At 30.1% G+C, this 18,159-nt stretch overlaps 1 protein-coding gene across 1 annotated transcript in view; it reads right to left on the reverse strand.

Annotated features, from left to right (window-relative positions):
• Window positions 1–752: 752 nt before the first annotated feature.
• Window positions 753–18,159, reverse strand: part of LOC107448256 (helicase ARIP4) — a 79,073-nt gene continuing 61,666 nt past the window's right edge. Inside the window, exons 10-13 of the mRNA XM_016063386.4 lie at window positions 5,426–5,540; window positions 3,697–3,924; window positions 2,207–2,372; window positions 753–2,127 (exon numbers count right to left, since the gene is read on the reverse strand). Of these exons, the coding sequence (XP_015918872.1) occupies window positions 1,960–2,127; window positions 2,207–2,372; window positions 3,697–3,924; window positions 5,426–5,540 (677 nt within the window). The 3' untranslated portion in view covers window positions 753–1,959. The remainder of the gene's footprint in view (window positions 2,128–2,206; window positions 2,373–3,696; window positions 3,925–5,425; window positions 5,541–18,159) is intronic.

Here is an 18,159-nt window from a genome sequence, read left to right on the forward strand (position 1 = left end):
TACACATTGAAATATTATACAAATTAATTAAATTATTCAAGATTTTAGGAAATAGTTTTCGTTTTATGGATTCTAGTTCAAGAAATATTTCTGATACTTCTTTTCTTAGGGTTTTACTTAATTCCTATAAGCAGATGACCAGTAGAACGGAATTTCTTGAATTCTGTCAATTTTGAAGGTTAGTGTGGATCTTCTACTTAGGTATCTTAAAACTGCCCCCCCCTTAAAAAGCATTATAAAAGAACCAATATATTAATAAAAGAACATGCTTTCTTCCCCTTGCCAGTAGCCCCCTCAAACACATTCATTTTTGCCTCTCTAAAATGATGCATACCCTCAATGCATGGTCAAATTCTAGGTGATAAAAGAACGGTATTTTGTTTTGAAAAATTGAACTGAAAAATTGTTTCGATCAACTCTAGCGAGGCTGAAAAATTAAGAACTTTTAAGAACCTTGTACCAAAATTAAGTACTTTCAAGGGCCCTTATATTCCAAAATAAAAATTAGGCAGTTTTTAAGGACTTTAAGGATTGTGGGAACCCTGTATCAATAAATATACAAGTCATTATCTAAAAGGTATGAGTGGAAAGAAATACTTTAGCAATCTATCTTAAGTTAATTCACACTTTTAGTCTGAAAAACCTCACTGTAAACACCAAAACTAAACTCAAGAAAAGTTCATTGTAATGTAGTCTAGGAGATGCATGGCACCAGTCATCTTTTTGCTAAAAGATTTCCACTTATATATTTATATATGGGCTTTCCAGCATAAAATTATGCCTTTGAGAGAACAATTAGTCAAAATTTGTGTTTTGATGCTTATAAAGTCTTTGTTCAATAAGCTTACAGAATTTAAAAATTATGGTGACTAAAATTGGAAGTGTACCATACATAATGACAACTGAAAGTTTTAGTTATGTCTTTTGTGGGCATAGTGTGTGCAATGGTGCAGCTTTATCAATCAGAAATACTGTAATTTAGAAAACTATGAATTGAAATTTTGTGCTAACACAAAAAGTTTAGCTTTTCTTTCACGAGTGCTGCAACATGTCTGCTTTTACGAATTTGTTTAATATTACTTGATACTAGTAGAATACCATTTATTAGGACTGGACGATGTTAAGAATTTAGCATCCCGATATTCTGATACATGGCAATGTTTTATTAATATTTTACACTTAGCATAGCGCAATTTTGATTTTTTGCCCTTTTTTATTGAATGATTATAGTAATTACATTTTAGCAATAAACACAATCCTCAGTTACCTAACAAAAAAAAGTGTAAAAATTTTTCATAAATGTGCTTAATTTGGCAACAATAACTTGCATTTTTTTAAAAAAGCAATCACATTAGTGACATAAAACATTGAAACAATTAAAAAATAATAAAATAAAGTGGAACATAGTATGTAGAAAGCATGCGACAAATATAGACAATAAACTATAAATATAAAATTAAAACGTACACTGAGCCTGAAAAGCTGACGTCAAAAGGCACGAGTAACTTACGATTTAAACAAGATATAAATTTAGTACATTATGATCAATATTTATTTTTAAAAAAATTGTGTTAAAAAGCTAAACGAATCATTGAATGAAAAGAACACATTAAAAATGTGCAAATAGTAATAGCAATTTGCAATAGCAATTCTTTTGTAACAAACATAGCATTTTTTTAAATTATTTTCTTTCTAGTGATTGGATATTTAGTTTTGATTTTAAGTGCAGTTAAAATAAAAGATTTCTACACACCTTAATCATTATTTTACTACTACTTCAATTACTTTGGTAGTCTAAAAAAGAAAAACAGTCTCTGTGATTTAATATTCATATAAGTTTCAAAAGAATTCTAGACAAGTTGATATTACCATATTTGTTTGAATTTCTGTGTGTGTGTTATAAAGACTTATTTTGAATTAAAGTGTCATGTAATAATCTTCTTTCTCAAGAACTAGACTTTAATCCTGAAGTTCTTGAATAAAATGTATTATACCTCTTTTTTTAACACCAATTGATCCTGTAACTCCAGATGTGGAAGATACATTTATATCAATATCCAAGTCAATATCTTCTTGGGCTCTTTTTTCTTGTAGAAGTTTATACAAAATATCAGGATGATTCCAGATCTGGGAGAAAATAAAATGAGGCAATCAAGAAATAAAGATAATACCAAAAATATAAGTGTTTTCATATAGAGTAACATACCTTGCAACAAACAGCAAATAATTTTAATGGATTAGTAGCTTGTTGAACATACAAAAGATCTTTCACAAAACACTTATACAGCTGTCTTTGAATTGGAGTCATACGTATCAGCAACACATGTTCTTCTTTCTTTGGTAAAACAGCTCTCAAGACAGAATGTCCTCTCCTATGAAAAGAAAGCTTGCCTGAATTTGATAATTGGGATAGTAATGTAAATAAAATGTGATTAACAGGCATCCTTAATAAGAACTTTAGATAAGAATTTTAGAAAAAGGTTTAAAAAGATAGTATGAAATTTTTTAATAACTTCACGCGCTTAAAATTTGCATAGATACTATAAGAAAATTACAAACAAAAAAAAATTTTTTTTTTTAAATTTTTAGCATAGGTAAATTCCAAAAGAAACCACACCATCCAATTGTGATTAAGCATCAAAAGGAAAGAATCAATACTATCAAAACTAAGTATCAATGCTACTTGATACTATTAAAACTAAATATCTATAAATGATAGTATTAATTATATATACATAAATTCCAAGTTTTAGCTCATAAATTGAAAGAAAAAATACATTATACAAATTTCAACATAAATTGAAGATTTTGGGTCAATATAATGATTTTGCTCCAAATATCATTATATTGCTATTTGGGGCATACAACATGTTCAAAACATTATTCATGCAAAGCATAAAGATTTTCAGACTACGAATGAGATGTTTCTTTGTATCGTATTGTTTTTGTTTGTTTTTTTAAAATGGCCCAAACTTGTAAAGTACCTTCCAAGAAACAATACTAAGGATGAGTTTGTTATAAAAATGTCACCTTCGGAAAAAATGTGGATAATCACTATCAAGGTTGTCACTCAAATCTAGAAAAAAATTCCCTGTGTTTTCCCTGTATATATTATACACAATATATTAAGAGGAAACAACAGTTACTGTGCTCTTGTGTGAGCTATATTGGGCAAACTATATTTATTAGTTTTAATTGCTGGAAAAACAGCTGAACATACTGGAATAATTCTATAGTAAATGAAATAGTTTAGTAAAGCTGAAATATCATAGTTAAATATCCCATAGATTACGCTTAGAGTGGTCACCATTTTTTAAAAGGCAAAAGTAAGAAACAAAATTCCCTGTATTTTCCCAGTTTGTAATGAAAAAATCAAAATTCCCTGCCTTTTTCCTGTTATTTTAGGTGAATTTTATATTCCCTGTATTTTCCCTGTGGAATGGCAACCCTGACTATATTGTCTCAGTAAATAATGAAATGCTCTTTCCTCAAATCATAAAACAATTTCATCTTGATAAATTAAAATCCTTTAATTTCAAAAAATTTATATCAGGTGTTACCTTTATTTTAACACAATGTACAACTTATACGCTCAAACTCTATTAAATATAATAACATTCTTGGCAAAAATAAATTAAAATAGGAAAAATGGCAAATAACTATAACTTTATTTTTAAAGAATTCAACCATATTTACCTTTGTACAAATCCAACAAGTAAACTATGTAAGACATGGGAACGAAATCTCATTAGTTGCCTATCGCGCGGTGTGCTATCAATACACTGACCATTCGAAATAGGACGTTCAAACATATTGCAAAATTCTGCTCTTGAGCCAAGATAATTTGGACGAACAAAGTCAACCATGCACCAATATTCCAATAAATTGTTTTGCAATGGATAGCCAGTTAAAACAACCCTTCGCCTAGATAATAAAATAAGAGGATTGTGTATTACACAGTTATTGAACGGACTATACACAGAATCAGGATTTTAATAAAAAAAAGTAATCATATAAACATCAATAAAGGATCATAACTATAAAATGCAACAAAGTTGATTGGTAATTTTTTTTTTTTCAAAAAAAGTGACACACAAAAATATTTATGAATATAATGAGTGAAAAATTTATTTTATCAGTTATTTAATAAAGGAGAGCTTTTCAGCCACTAATGCTTAGTCTATGAATATAATTTATATTTTACACACAAATAGCTAAGCAAATTACGAATAAATTTTAACCCCTTATCTTAACAATTATCGTGAGTTTATAACAATTATCGTGAGTTTTTAAGGTAAGTGGTTAATGATGCTCTTAATATTTGGACGAAAAAAAAAATATTCTTGTCTATAAAATGCCTGAAAGCAGCAAAATAAACAAGACTTTCTCTTTTTTTGAAGAAACACAAAAAATTTCTGAAAAATTCTGCTTTTATCAGCAAAAAATTGAAAAATTAAAAAAAATATTTTAAGTTTTGTTTTTCATTTATGTTAAAGCCATATCACACGTGCAGAAATTCGCCCAACACAACACACAACTTTCGTTCAACACAACAGTATGTAAAACTTTTATCGCAACTTGGAAGTAGAATCATCGTGTGATATGCCAAACGAAGTTGAAGCAACTTTTTTCCTCCTCTTCGAAAAAGTTTGCCCAACATTTCGCACAATAACGCTTTTAACCAATCAGGTGAGAGCAGTCCACAACATTTCTTTCAAGAGAAAACAAAATGGCCAACTTGTGATGGTCTTCGGTGTTGATGTCAGATATTTGTTATCTTAGGTGAGTGTCAATACTTTATGTTTAATGTTTTTTTGCACGAAATATGATTCAATTCTAAAGAACTTATTAAAATACTTTTGAGTAATAATGTTATTGCATAGCTTATTTTTCAAAACGGCGATGGATTTTCTACGCCAAATTCGTCAATCTGAAGGAATATAAACAGGCGATGAATTTTAAGAGTTTAAATAATTTATTGATCCATTAATTACTAAGGCTGGAATTGATAAATATGCGAGATCCATTGTAAAATAATACACAGACAACAATCGCCAGGTAAAGAATACTGATTTTCACCTATGAAGAATCATAGATCGACTGTATGGGCGCTAAATTGCCGGGATAGAAGGAAGGTATCGGCGCGTTTACGATAAACATTTTCATGAACTTTAGCTACCCTAGAACAACTTTTTCCGACTGAATGTTGGATGAAAAGTTTATCTTGCTGTTGCGTTGTGTGTTGTGTTGGGTGAATTTCTGCACGTGTGATATGGCTTTTATAATCATAATATTTTTTACATATAAAACTCAGCCGTGTAAGGAGCACAAATAAAGAAACAAAAAAAAAGACACATAATAGTTTAGATCCTACAAACAAAACTTCTCAGTTATTTACTAATCATTTATTGAAAATCATAAATACCTTGTTTTAATACTCTTCAACGCCATTGATGTACTAGCTAAACTATTTTTAATTCTGTGACCTTCATCACATATAACAAGGTCAGGTCCTGGTATCACAATATGTTCATACATTTCTAAGAAGAAGAAAAACAAGAAAAAACACAGTATAACTTTTTATTAAAGCTATATAAAATTAGAAAATTATATCAATTTTGATAACATGATGGAACTCTCAAAAATAAATATACACATTTGTATTAAATTGCAATACCTGCCATTTAATGTGATCACACACTCACTGCTTGTTTCAACAGTACTAAAACTTAATTTGCACAACTGGTTGAATTTCACTAAAGTTTGATGTGAAACTCAGCATTTTCAATTATGCATTGAGATCGAAGGATTGAGAAGAAGTGGCTTAACAAAGAAATGAGGAGAGGGAAAAAAAGAGCACCAAACTCAAGGAAAATCAAACAAGGGCATAAAAATCAATTTTTCATCAATACTGTATTCAGATATTCTGATAAGTCAGATTTAAAAATTAAGAGAGAAAGCTTTTCATTGCCTAGTTGCTGTGATGCAGAAAACAAAGGTCTGACCAATTGATATGCATTCAAGGCAATGCATCAATTAACAGATACTCTTATTTTGTATAAGTGTCACAGTATTTTTATTCCTCCTTTTTAGCTTGACTTCATTTTAATAAACAAACATACAGAGAGATAAATTAATGAATATAATAAAGTTGAACAAAACACATACATACACAAACAATGCAGATTGCAGAGAAAGATGGTCATTTTGGTACTAATCAGGGTTTCAGCTACAATTATTATTTTTTCTTTTAAATTATTCTCCCCCCCCCCCCAAATGTGAAAGAAAGTTACTTGAATACGGATGTAAAATGATAATTTTCACTAAAATGCAAAAAGAAATTCTTAGGATTACTTAAGGATTTCTCTTTATTCAGTCCTTGCCTCTTTTTATTTGTTCAATCATCACTTTTTTTTTCTTCAACTCCAGCCGTTGTGGCTGAAAGGACAGGGCGCTCACCTCCCAATGAGGTGACCCAGCTTTCAATCCTAGTGATAGCTGGTTGATATGAACTCTGCATATGGCCACAGTGCTGACATAAAATATCCCAAGTGATTGATGGATCTTGGATTAGAGTCCTCTTGCTGTCGGGCTAACGGAGGGAAGTTTTTCTCTACATGTAACGCAAATGTGGGCTAATTGCATCAAAGAGTCCTCAACAAAGTAAAATTTCTCCTAATATTTGAATTAGATATTCTCGTCTTCAGGATCGGGTTCAAAATTACAAGGCTACGGAAATGAACAATGGTAGTCGTAAACTCAAAAATTAGGTCGGCTGTTCAACGACCCTTATAAAACCTTCACCCTTGGGACTATTTTTCTTTTTACCTATCATTAACCTTCTCCACATCTTTTTCCCCTTGGTCACCTTGAGTCAAATAATTACAGCATATGGTGACTTCCCCCTGTGCAAAAAGGTGATTGATCATTGCCTTATCGTTGGACATTCCTCTCTTAAACCCTCTATTTAAATGGATTTTAAAGATAGTGAGTAACTTTTTTTCTTAGAAAACATATGGTTTCTCAATGCCTGTATCTACTATCTCTTCTTCTATAAAGTAACTGAGCTACAGTTAAAATTGCTATTTATTTATTCTTTTACAGTATCTGTTGATTTAGTCCTAGCGCTAGGACTGGGCGATGTTAAGATTTCAGCATCGAGATGCATCGCCACTCAAACATCGTGATGTTTCGATACATCGCGATGTCACATCACTGTTTCTCATTTTGTTTTGCCAAATTTTACATTCTTGTTTTTTTTTCATTCACTTTGTTTTTTATTTATTTGATGCTACTGTAAAGTAAGACTAAAACTGAAATTTTAAATATATATACATATTATATTTTTAGAATTTAATTTTTGTGTGCTTGGGGAAATAAGACAGTAAGATTTCAAGAGAGAGATATTCAGATAAAATTTATAAAATGCGAAAATCTGCCAAAATGCATCAAACTAGCATTATACGAATTATATTCATTTTATTAGTATATATTAACAACTAAGTGATTTAGCATGATATTGAATGTTGTATTTAATTTAATAAAGTTATATAAAAAGTATAATCAATTTGGGAAAAAACTAAAGATAGGAGTAAATTAAATGTATGACTTCATAGCCCGGTATATCAATGTTTAGTAAAAAATATTTATTGTAATGGATTTTTTTCTATTTTTTCATTTATTATTTTTATTTTGATTATTTTCCTCTTCTGAATTAAAATAATTCAATAGACTGTCTTTTTCAATTTAAACAAAACACATTTTTTCAACCTTCAGATTTTGCTGAAAAAAATCAGAAGTTTTTAAATTAAAGAAAGAGGGTATTGAATAAATAGTTAACTAGTGAAACGAATAATTCATTAAAATTTTACATGCAGCTTTGAAAAAAATTTGTAATTTATATTTAAGGATGAATTAAGAAAAGTTAAAAAAAAAAAAAAAAGGAATAGTATTTCAACCTTGGCCAACAAAAATTATTGTTAATTTTCAAAATTCTTAAAGATGGTTAGGTATCTTAGACAAAAACACATTAAAAAATTATTGCATTAAGAAATAATTTTTCTAGAAAATAAAATTAGAAGAAATTGGTGCATTTTTTTCAGCTTTTATATTGTAATAAATTTATCTTAACATGAATATTTTAGAAATTAATATTTGAAATTTGTGGATAGTGTGTAGTGCATGAAAAAAAATTACTTTTGACTTAGCAATCGGATTTCAAAAAGTCTGATTTTTTAAAATTTATTTTTCAGAAACTATTCAACTAATTTGTTTTAACTTTTTTATTCTAAAATAAAAAATTATATTCTTTAAAAAAAAAAACATTATACCTTATAACCCAAACTTTTTTCGACTATTACTAATAAAAAAATGAATTAAAATAATTTTTGCATAAAATAATCTTTGGATAAGCAAATTTTATAATTTTGTGCTAAAATTTTTCAATTCGAGTAAAAAGTTATCGAGATATGACGAAATACGCAAAAAGTAGCATTAACATCAAGAGATCCTAATTTTCGATCACTCTCCTGACCAAATTATTAGGACTATATTTCTCAGATTACGGCTACGCCTTATATTTTGAGGGTCAGGAATCATAATCCGTCAAAACATTTATTCAGATAAGTACGTTTTTGTGCCTCACTTCGTAATTTAAAATATCGTCTGCTTAAATTAATTAGCATATATGAGGTCTCTCCCTCAAACCATTAAAGATTAAGTCCTAATACGTAAAAATCAGATGAATAGACCAAAAGTATTAGCCTGCCGCAAAGTATGTCAGCCAACTGTAAAAATAAAATTGATACAATTACGAAAATCAAATCAAATTTAAAATGCGTATTGAGTCAACAATTTAAAAATCTTTATAAACAGAAAAATAAAAAATGTAATAGAAAAAGATTTTTAAAAAAATGATGGATTGAGAACGACCTCTTTCCTTTCATTCTGCAGAATTTCTTGAAGAATATCCTTAAATAATTTATTGAAGGTAGTAGAAATATTGAAGGTAGTAACCTTGAATATTTTTGAGGAAATGGCGAAAAATTTGTATAAAAAATAATTTCCTGGAAAAGGATACGATCGAAATTATTATGGCTTCAATATTGTAAAAATCAATTATTTGAAAATTTGTTTTCAAAATTATTGCTAACCTGCATGTCTTCGGATCATCCTCAGGGGTGTTTCCCAGACCGTCGCCAATAGCCCATCGTGCAGCTCTAGTGCGACGTAAATTAACTATAACTATAAATAATAATAATATTTCGCGAAAATAAAATTTAACTGCACACTATTATAAAAATCGTTATAAATAAGGAAGATCGAGAAAGACCGAAGTCGAAAAAGAAAAGGCTAAAGAAATAAAAACAAAACGACTGTCTTAAAAAGAAAATTTGCGTTTAAAAACTAGTTTGCCAAAATTTTTCGCAAAAATATTAGATTTTTTTTATATTTTCTAACAATAATAATATTTTTTTAATAATTGAAGACGTGGTCAATATGCAAAATTGCAGCTTTATACAAAATTATTAATGAAAACATTTTATCCACATTGAAGGGATGCAATTCTTCAGATTTAACAAAGAAAAATAAATAAACAAAGTCTTATCGGAACAGATCGAAAACGATCTTTTCTTCAACAAGACAAAAATGATCTCAAAGTATTATCAAATAACAAAATATAAATAATCCTCGGAGAATCACTTTCGATTCGCACGAATTGAAGAAAGCACCTTTCAATCTTTCATTGGCGATGAGTTAGTTTCACTTCTAGTCACATCGGAATTCATCGTGTCAGCACTTCGTTACTTGATAATTCGCGAAGGAAGAAACACACCGGAAAAGATCGTCATGGCAATCGATGTCGCCTCGTGATGGGGGGAAATACTCATCGCGCGCTTACGAACATCGATGTTCTTCGCGTCATCGGGAAACATTGTGCAAACATCGGAATATCCGATTTTTCATAAAAGACGCCAATCTAAACATCGGATCGGTGATGATTACACAGCATCGATGTTTTCCCGATGAATCGATGTATCGCCCAGTCTTACCTAGCGCTGCATCATATTTTTTATTTTTTACAGCCGTTTATGTTTTACAGATTATTTTCAAATGTTATTTGCAATTTTTTTTATTCTTTCATAATACTATATTATAATAAGGCATTAGTTTAATTTTTTTAATTAATTTTTTTTAAAAGTTTGGTAAGAGTTTATGCATTACGTGTTTTCCAATATAAATCTATCTACTCATTTAACTAAATTTTTTTCTTGTGTAATTTTGTTAAAAAGAAATTTGAGTACAGTACAGAACCCGTTATCCGGAAATCAGAAAACCGGAAAACCAAAAAACCGGAATGAAATTCGATAAATTTTCTCGCCATTTTTTAAAAAAAAAAGTTTTTTCCTCATAAGATTTTAAGATTTTTCTTTCTTTTTTTAAAGATGTTTACCTTACCATCATTTTGGAAATAATCATTAGTGTATTACTTCATCGTTTTTTCTTATTTTTAAGATCATTTCCANTTTTAGTTGGGTTTAACAATAAAAAAACGGCTTTTTGTAGCGATTCAGAAAACCGGAAAAATCAGTTATCCGGAATAGCGATGGTCCCGACCGTTCCGGATAATCGGTTCCCTACTGTATTAGCATTTTCCTAAAGCATTTTTCACTATTTTTGTCTTTTTTGCAAAAGGCAATTTTAAACTAGCCCACTCTGTCACTAATGCTGATAGAAAAAGAGATAAATAAATATTACAGAATCTAATTTCAAGAAGAATTGAATGCAGGAAGAAATTGATCAATGAGAAGTGGTGCAAGACTGGAACGAAGTAGTCACTGTTTAGTGAGAGATAAGGGAAAAGGAGAGACAGAGAGAGAAACAAAGATGTAACTAGCTGTAAATAAGGATAAAAAATAAACACTCAGATGGTTAGAAAGAAAAGAATACTAAAAAAAAAGCATGCATTTATTGGCATTTTCAAAACTATGAAAATTTAGACCATCCATTGTTTTTAAACTAAATATCGGAATAATTCTGAAAATTGTTTAAAGTCATAGATTTTTCCTAAGTTATGAGTTTATTTCGTGCATAGTCAGTGCCTTCACTACAGCGCGAGAATCTCGCATATTTGTTTCTTTTCTTGCAATAAAAAATTATTAACGCGAGAAGTTCGCGCACTCTATTAATCAATTTCAAAATGCGCGAATTTTGGAAAAAATTTAGTCTTTTGTCATTTTGAATAAAATCCGTTTCACTTTTCTTCCTTGATCTTTCATTATTTTGAACATCGGTCCTTGTTATCTAGCTTCCCTATTTCAGAACCGGTGCGAAAAGCAGAACACCACTCCCCCAAACCACGGAACCCCTTTCAGAACACATTTCTCTGCAACCACGTGTTTACCGTAGGTAAGGTTTCTTCATGTAAGACGTTTAAATTTTTTGTGCATGAATGTAAGAAGGACAAATACCTTGTTAAGGCGACATCTTCAATGGACAAATGAAAATTAAACAAATGTCCGAAGAAACGGTCAAAACGAAACAAATACGGATATTTTTCAGCCAAATAAATATAATAGCTGATGAAAAAGTAGATATAGAACATTTTCCATATGATGTTGCAGCAAAAATATTCAATTAGAAGATGTTAAAAATGCATTATAATTAAAGAAATAATTTTTTTCCAAGTCTATTCGTGTTTTTTTTAATTTTTAGAAATCTCACTTAACTTCTTGAAATCTCACCCTGTTTTTGAGAAAGGGTGAGAAATTCTCTCCCATTTTTTTCTGTAATGAAAACACTGATAGTAGTATCAGCATTATTTGATAAAGCTTTAAATCTTTCGCCCCCATATCTTAAAGTTGAATTACAAAATGCGGAATATGCTTGCGACACAGAATTTATTTTTTCACAAATACATTAATTATCTATACAGCAATGCCCAATGCAAACGTGGGTAGAAATTCAAAATTCAACTTTAATACATAAGATCTTAATAACTTTTGAACAATAAGTAATTTTGACTTGGATATGCTAGTGGAAACCAGTGGCACTGAGGGTGAATGTTGAAAATTTCCTTGGCAGGCAAGGGGTTAAGCACTGGGCACTGGTAAATGAAACAGTATATTTAAGCTCTCGCAAAATATAAATCCTCCTCAGAAAAGTTGGAAGTTGGCAAGTGTGACATCGAGTCGCAAGTTAATTTAATTTCTTCTAATTTTTTATTTAATTCTAGTTCAAATTTCTGTTTACTGATCTGATTCCTCTTGCCCCTTAAGCGTTAGGCAATAGACACACTCTCGCCAAGGAAATTCCTTGCCCATTCATCCCAGCCGTGGGAACATTCCTCACCTGTGGCGGAATCTTTGATCTTGGCAAGCACCCGGTCGCGAAAAATGATTCTGTAACTTTAACGGTTAAAAAATAAATTTTCAAAACATCTCAACACGAAAAGGTTAGGTATTTCAATTTCGTTTTCACAAAATAACTGTGACCGCAACTGGTTTTTGGATGCAATTTTGGTTTTTGAATGTCTTGTTGATATTATTATTCAAACTATGGAAGTGCATGTATACTCAGTAATAGTAATTTCAGGTGTTTTTCGTAAGTATCAGTGTAACATTTATGTGAATTGCAATATCTTAATAACATTAATTTGCATATATTTTAGTAATTTTCTATTTTGATGTAGTAATTTTCTATGTTCAGGGGTATACATTTTTAGAGTTTTATTGCGCAATAACTAAAATATTAAACTCAGTCTATAAAATGTTCATGAGCAAATACTAATTCTTGAAAATAATTATTAGTCGGTTTGGTATAATTTGGTTCCATCTTATAATAATTATTGACAATTCTATATTTGTTTATATTTTTTAAATCTATTTTTTTGAAATTATCTTGTACCTAAGTTATTTTCAGATTTAAGCTGATTAGTAGTTAATAGAATGTTCAATGCACACAATTATTACTCGTAGCAAAGTTAAGGAAAATAGTTTGGCAAAAATGCCTACCGATAACATTAATACTCATGACATTAATACAATTACTGAATTTAGGGGTCATGCAGATAATATTGAATGGTTTATACAGAATATACAGGAATTAGTAAAATTAAACAATTACGATGATAATGCAGCATTGTAACTCTAGAAATCAAAATCAGTTGGTTCAGCTCTTGTCTTCTTTCAAAATTCCCCGGAGTGTCAATCTGTGACAAAATTTCAGGACGCGTGTCAGCTTTTATTAAGCTTTTTCAAACAGGAGGATTCGTCATCAGCAGATTTAGCCAAATTTCAAGCAATTAGCCTTTTCCCGTTAGAATCTATAAAAAATTTGGAATATCGGATTGACACGTTAGCCCATAAGGCTTATAATTTTATTAATGATCCCAATGCTCTTGATAAAATCAAGGCTATGCAGTTTTTATCTGCAATACCACTACATTTTAAGGAAATTATCCTTATTGAAGGGATTCAAGACTATAGACAAATGGTGAAAAAGGCTCACCACATACAAACAATTCAAAATTCTTTGGCTAGTGCAGCTTCTCCTTTGGTGGCAACACACAATGTGACACTATGTAATTCTGCTGCTCCTGATCAGCTGGCAGTCATTATGAAGCAATTAGAAATTTTAACCACTAAGATTGAGAAAATGCAGGCAAACTGCAATATATGCACGGAAGCCCACGATACAAAAACATGTCCCCTTTTAAGTACACCTGTACAGGGTCAGGATCGAGTTACCCAACTCCAACTATTACCTGCGCGTTTTGTGGTAAAATCGGGCACTTAATGAGTGTTTGTCGAACATATTTAGCACAATCAAGACACCACTATGGGGTACAAAATATGACCTTTCCTCCACAATTTCCAGTGTTTCCTCCTCGATTCACAGCACCACAGTATCCGCCGCCACGGATACCAGTGCAAAATGCACAACAACCGAGACCCACTTTTAATGGCAATAGGGGTTCAAATCAGTTAAACTCTCGCAGGAGGCAGTAGAGGGGGACCTGTCTCCTCATCCAACATTCTATCCAAATTTGAAATCAATCTATTTATGGCTCAAACCATGAGCAATTCTAACTTAACAATTAGATACTTTTTAACTCATAGTGATACTCAATGTATAACTGAAACGATAAATATTGTCTCACATGAAGATGATCTCCCCACAATTCCTGCAAATTTTGGTAACATTAATGTAAATTTTTCATTACACAGTGGTAGCTCCATTTTGCTACTCACTTTAGATTCTTTTAATCAAATTAAATGTCACAATAAAGTTAAATACCTTTCTCGTAAAGTTCAAATCAGGACAGTGAATTGCCATTTGCAATTTTCCGCTTGTGCTGAAATTTCTTTTAAGATTCAAAATTATTTTTTCAGGCATCAATTTTTTGTGGCAGATGTTAAAAGTAAAACGTTTCAGGGAAATCTCGGCTTTGATTTTTTGAGAAAACAATGTTCAAATTAATTATAAAGATGACTTAGCACAATTCAATGATTTTAGCATTCCTTTAAATAGTAATTTTGTTGATCTAACTTCTAGTAATGACAATAATTAACATGTCATGTTAAGGCAGAAAATCAGCATCGAGCCAGGCGAGACCACCATTGCTCATTAAGGTTTTAACACTTTTAAGAAGAAAACAGGCAATGAAGTACATTTTACCCCCACTTCCAATTCTGATATTGTTATACGTCCTTCCATTAATGTTGTAAATAATAATAATTCCTTTAATACTATTATCAAGAATAACTCTGAACAAACTGTTCATTTAAATAAAAATTTTAAGATAGGAACTGTAATTTTTGACTTTAATATTAAGTGTGATAATTTTAATGTACCTAATGATAGTGACATATAAGAGTGTAATTTAATAGCTGCTTCTGAAGAAATTTTAAATTTAAGAAAGGAAGACTTAAAACCATCTGATTTTGACTTAGAACACTTAACAATTGATCAAAAACTAATTCTTCAAAATGTTTTAAGGACTAATTTTGCTGCGTTTTCTAAAACTATGAAGACGCTTGGGTGTACGGATCGTGTAATTCCCTCTTTGACACTTAAAAATGATAATGCTATTAAAACATTACCTTTTGAAATACCTTATGCTTCAAGAGAGAATATAAAGCAGGAGTTAGATAAATTAGTGGAAGCCGGTATTATTCATAGGCATGTTAGCCATTGGGTTGCTCCATTAGTTTTAGTTAAGAAAAAAAATACTGAAAATCATCAAGGTAAACCTAAATCTCGACTTGCCCTTGATTTACGACTCTTAAATGCTGTGGTTGAAAGCTCCACATACCCATTACCAAAAATTAGTACAATAATTAATGAAATCTCTGAATACAAATTTTTCACAAAATGTGATATTCGTGAAGCATATAGACAGATCATGTTGCCTGAACATTTACAGGACATTTTAACTTTCACCACTCCTTTTGGAATGTTTGCTAACAGAAGACTTGTTTTTGGCCTTAAAACGGCAGCAAGTAATTTTCAAGCCCTTGTAGATTTAATCATCAAAGAATTAAATGTTGAAGGTGTAAAAGGTATCCATGCATACCAAGATGATTTCTTAATTGGAGTGAATTTGTCCTTGAGCAAGCCTGCTCCTTTAAAATCTATGTAGTTACTTCAAAGACCTGGTCAATTTGTCTCAATGGACATTGTCGGGCCTATTAAAAATTGCGGCTACATTCTAACTTTTATTGATCATTTTTCTCGTCATTTAATTTTAAATCAATTAATAAATTTAACTTCTGAGACGATTTCTAAACACTTAATTAATCATATTTCTCAGTATGGTAGAATGCTATATCTTTTAACCGATCTTGGTACTCAGTTTAAGGCTGAAGTGTTTGAGTTGATCAATAAGAAGCTAGGGATTAAATTAGCTCATAGTAGTGCAGCTCATCCCCAAAGTAATGGAATGAGTGAGAGAATTAATCAAGCAATTAAATCTTCTGTTCGTACATTGCATGAAAAAGGTGTGTCATTTGCAACCAGTTTATTAATTCATCAAAATATTTATAATGGCACAATTCACTCTTCAACTAAATTCACCCCTAATATGTTACATTTTGGTCATAATTTGGCATTAATTTTTTATTGTTTTGAATCTGGCATAGAACCAGTACATTTAGATAAGTCCCATTATTTATTGGATACATTAAATTGACTTAATATTGCATATGAAAATGCATATAGTAATTCGGAAAGGGCTCAAGTTAAGATCACTTGATGTAGGTGATATTGTTTATTTAAAGCACACTAATGTTTTTAAACCTAAATTTGACGGTCCTTTCACCATTGTTTCCAAATTTAATGATGTGGATTATGTTATTCAAATTTTAGACAACCCCAATGCACCTAAACAAACTGTGCATATTGATAGATTATGTCTGTGTCCTAATAGGAGACAAAACTTATTGTTTCATCTCCCTTTTGATACCTCTGATAATGTAAATGATGCAAATATCACTTTTCCTAAGGCTTATCCTTATAATTTGAGAAACAAATAATAATTTTGCTATTTTTTTTTATTTGTTGTAAGTTTAATTTTTAAATTTTTGTTGGTACGCGTATGGTGAGTGTTATGGTGATGCGCTGGCCGTTGCATGTCCATGGAACGATTGTGTCCCATAGCAGTTGTCATGCAATGCCAATAAAATGTTGTTGCATAATTTTTAAGTCAATTCTTTTATGTATTAATTTTTTAAATAACTTACTGTTTGAAATTTATTGTTCTTCTGAGGTATTCAAACTGTGTTGTTTTTACAACTGGTGGATGATGAGGGGGGTTCTCGCTTGTAGTGACTCCTTATTTATACCTTTTTAGGTGCGTGTTTCATTGGGTTTGTTCTTGTCTAACTTTTACAATTTTTAATGATAGTTAGGTCATGTTTTAGCCATTTTTAAACACTAGTAAACACGTAATTTAATATTGACGATGATACAATTTTCGAATGCCTAAATGTTTTTTTTTCTTCATTTTTTTAGATCCTTAATCCTGTACAGAATATTTTTTTCTTTTCTTATGTAATGATTAAGGTTTTATTACGTAACTTTTTGGATTTTTTCAGAATGTAGTAAACGGCTAACAGCTCTGTATTTAGATACAAATTTTTTGCGTATCAGTAGTATTGATGATTTTTTAATTTTGTTTATGTATGCTTGCAAGCACTTTTTATTTTTTAGTTCATTAAGCATTTTTGCATTTTTTTGCATTTTCATTTTTATGCATTGTTTATAAGTTTTGTTTATAAACATTTTTTTGTTTATAAGTGTTGTTGATAAGCATTTTTGATCATTGTTTATAAATTTTGTCTATAGGCATTGTTTTTTGTTTGTGTTGTTTGTTATGCATAGTTTTGTTTGGACTATGATGTTTATGGTTACAGCATACTTTATATGATCAAATTTTTTGTGAGAAAAATGTCTGTGATATGTAAGGTGTAATTTCTAGCTTAGATTTTTGCAGGGTTTAAGTTTAATGTTTTTGCCTAAGCTTTTCTTTTAACTTAAGTAAAATTTTTTAGCTTTTTTTAAATTTCTCTAAGTTTTGGTCGGTTAAAATGTTTTTGCGCACTTATTGATCTCACTAGTGACTTTGATTTCTAAGGGGTAATATATTTCATGTGTACTAAATTTTTGTTGCTGTTTTAACTCGGAATACCAAATTATCGGTCGTATTCGATTGATTTTAAATTTTTTTCAAATTTCAATTAATGGATTGTTGTATAAAATTTTGTTGTACAAATTTTTTTCTCATTCGTTTGAGCTCAAAATACTGTCAGTCTACAAAGGTAGCCTGATTTTTGCTGTTTGTTTGCAATTTTCTAATTTTTTTCATAATAATTTTCAGCAAACAAATAAAATTTATCTTTCATTCCTTCTTACCAGGAATAAATTGAGTAAATGTTTTACCTCACAATTTTTCAACATTGCGTGAGATTCTTTATACTCATTTATTTGCATTTTATCTCTGTAATGTTATTTTCTATGGAGATGAATTTTTGCAGTCTACTTCATGCAGAGTAAATTTTGTTTTGACTATTGGGTATGTCAAAATTTTTTTTAGCAAACAATTGAGATTGTTTTGTTTTCATTCAACTTGCAAACAATTAAGATTGTTTTTTTCATTTG

Source organism: Parasteatoda tepidariorum, chromosome X2 (genome assembly GCF_043381705.1).
Source record: "Parasteatoda tepidariorum isolate YZ-2023 chromosome X2, CAS_Ptep_4.0, whole genome shotgun sequence".
NCBI lineage: Eukaryota > Metazoa > Arthropoda > Arachnida > Araneae > Theridiidae > Parasteatoda > Parasteatoda tepidariorum.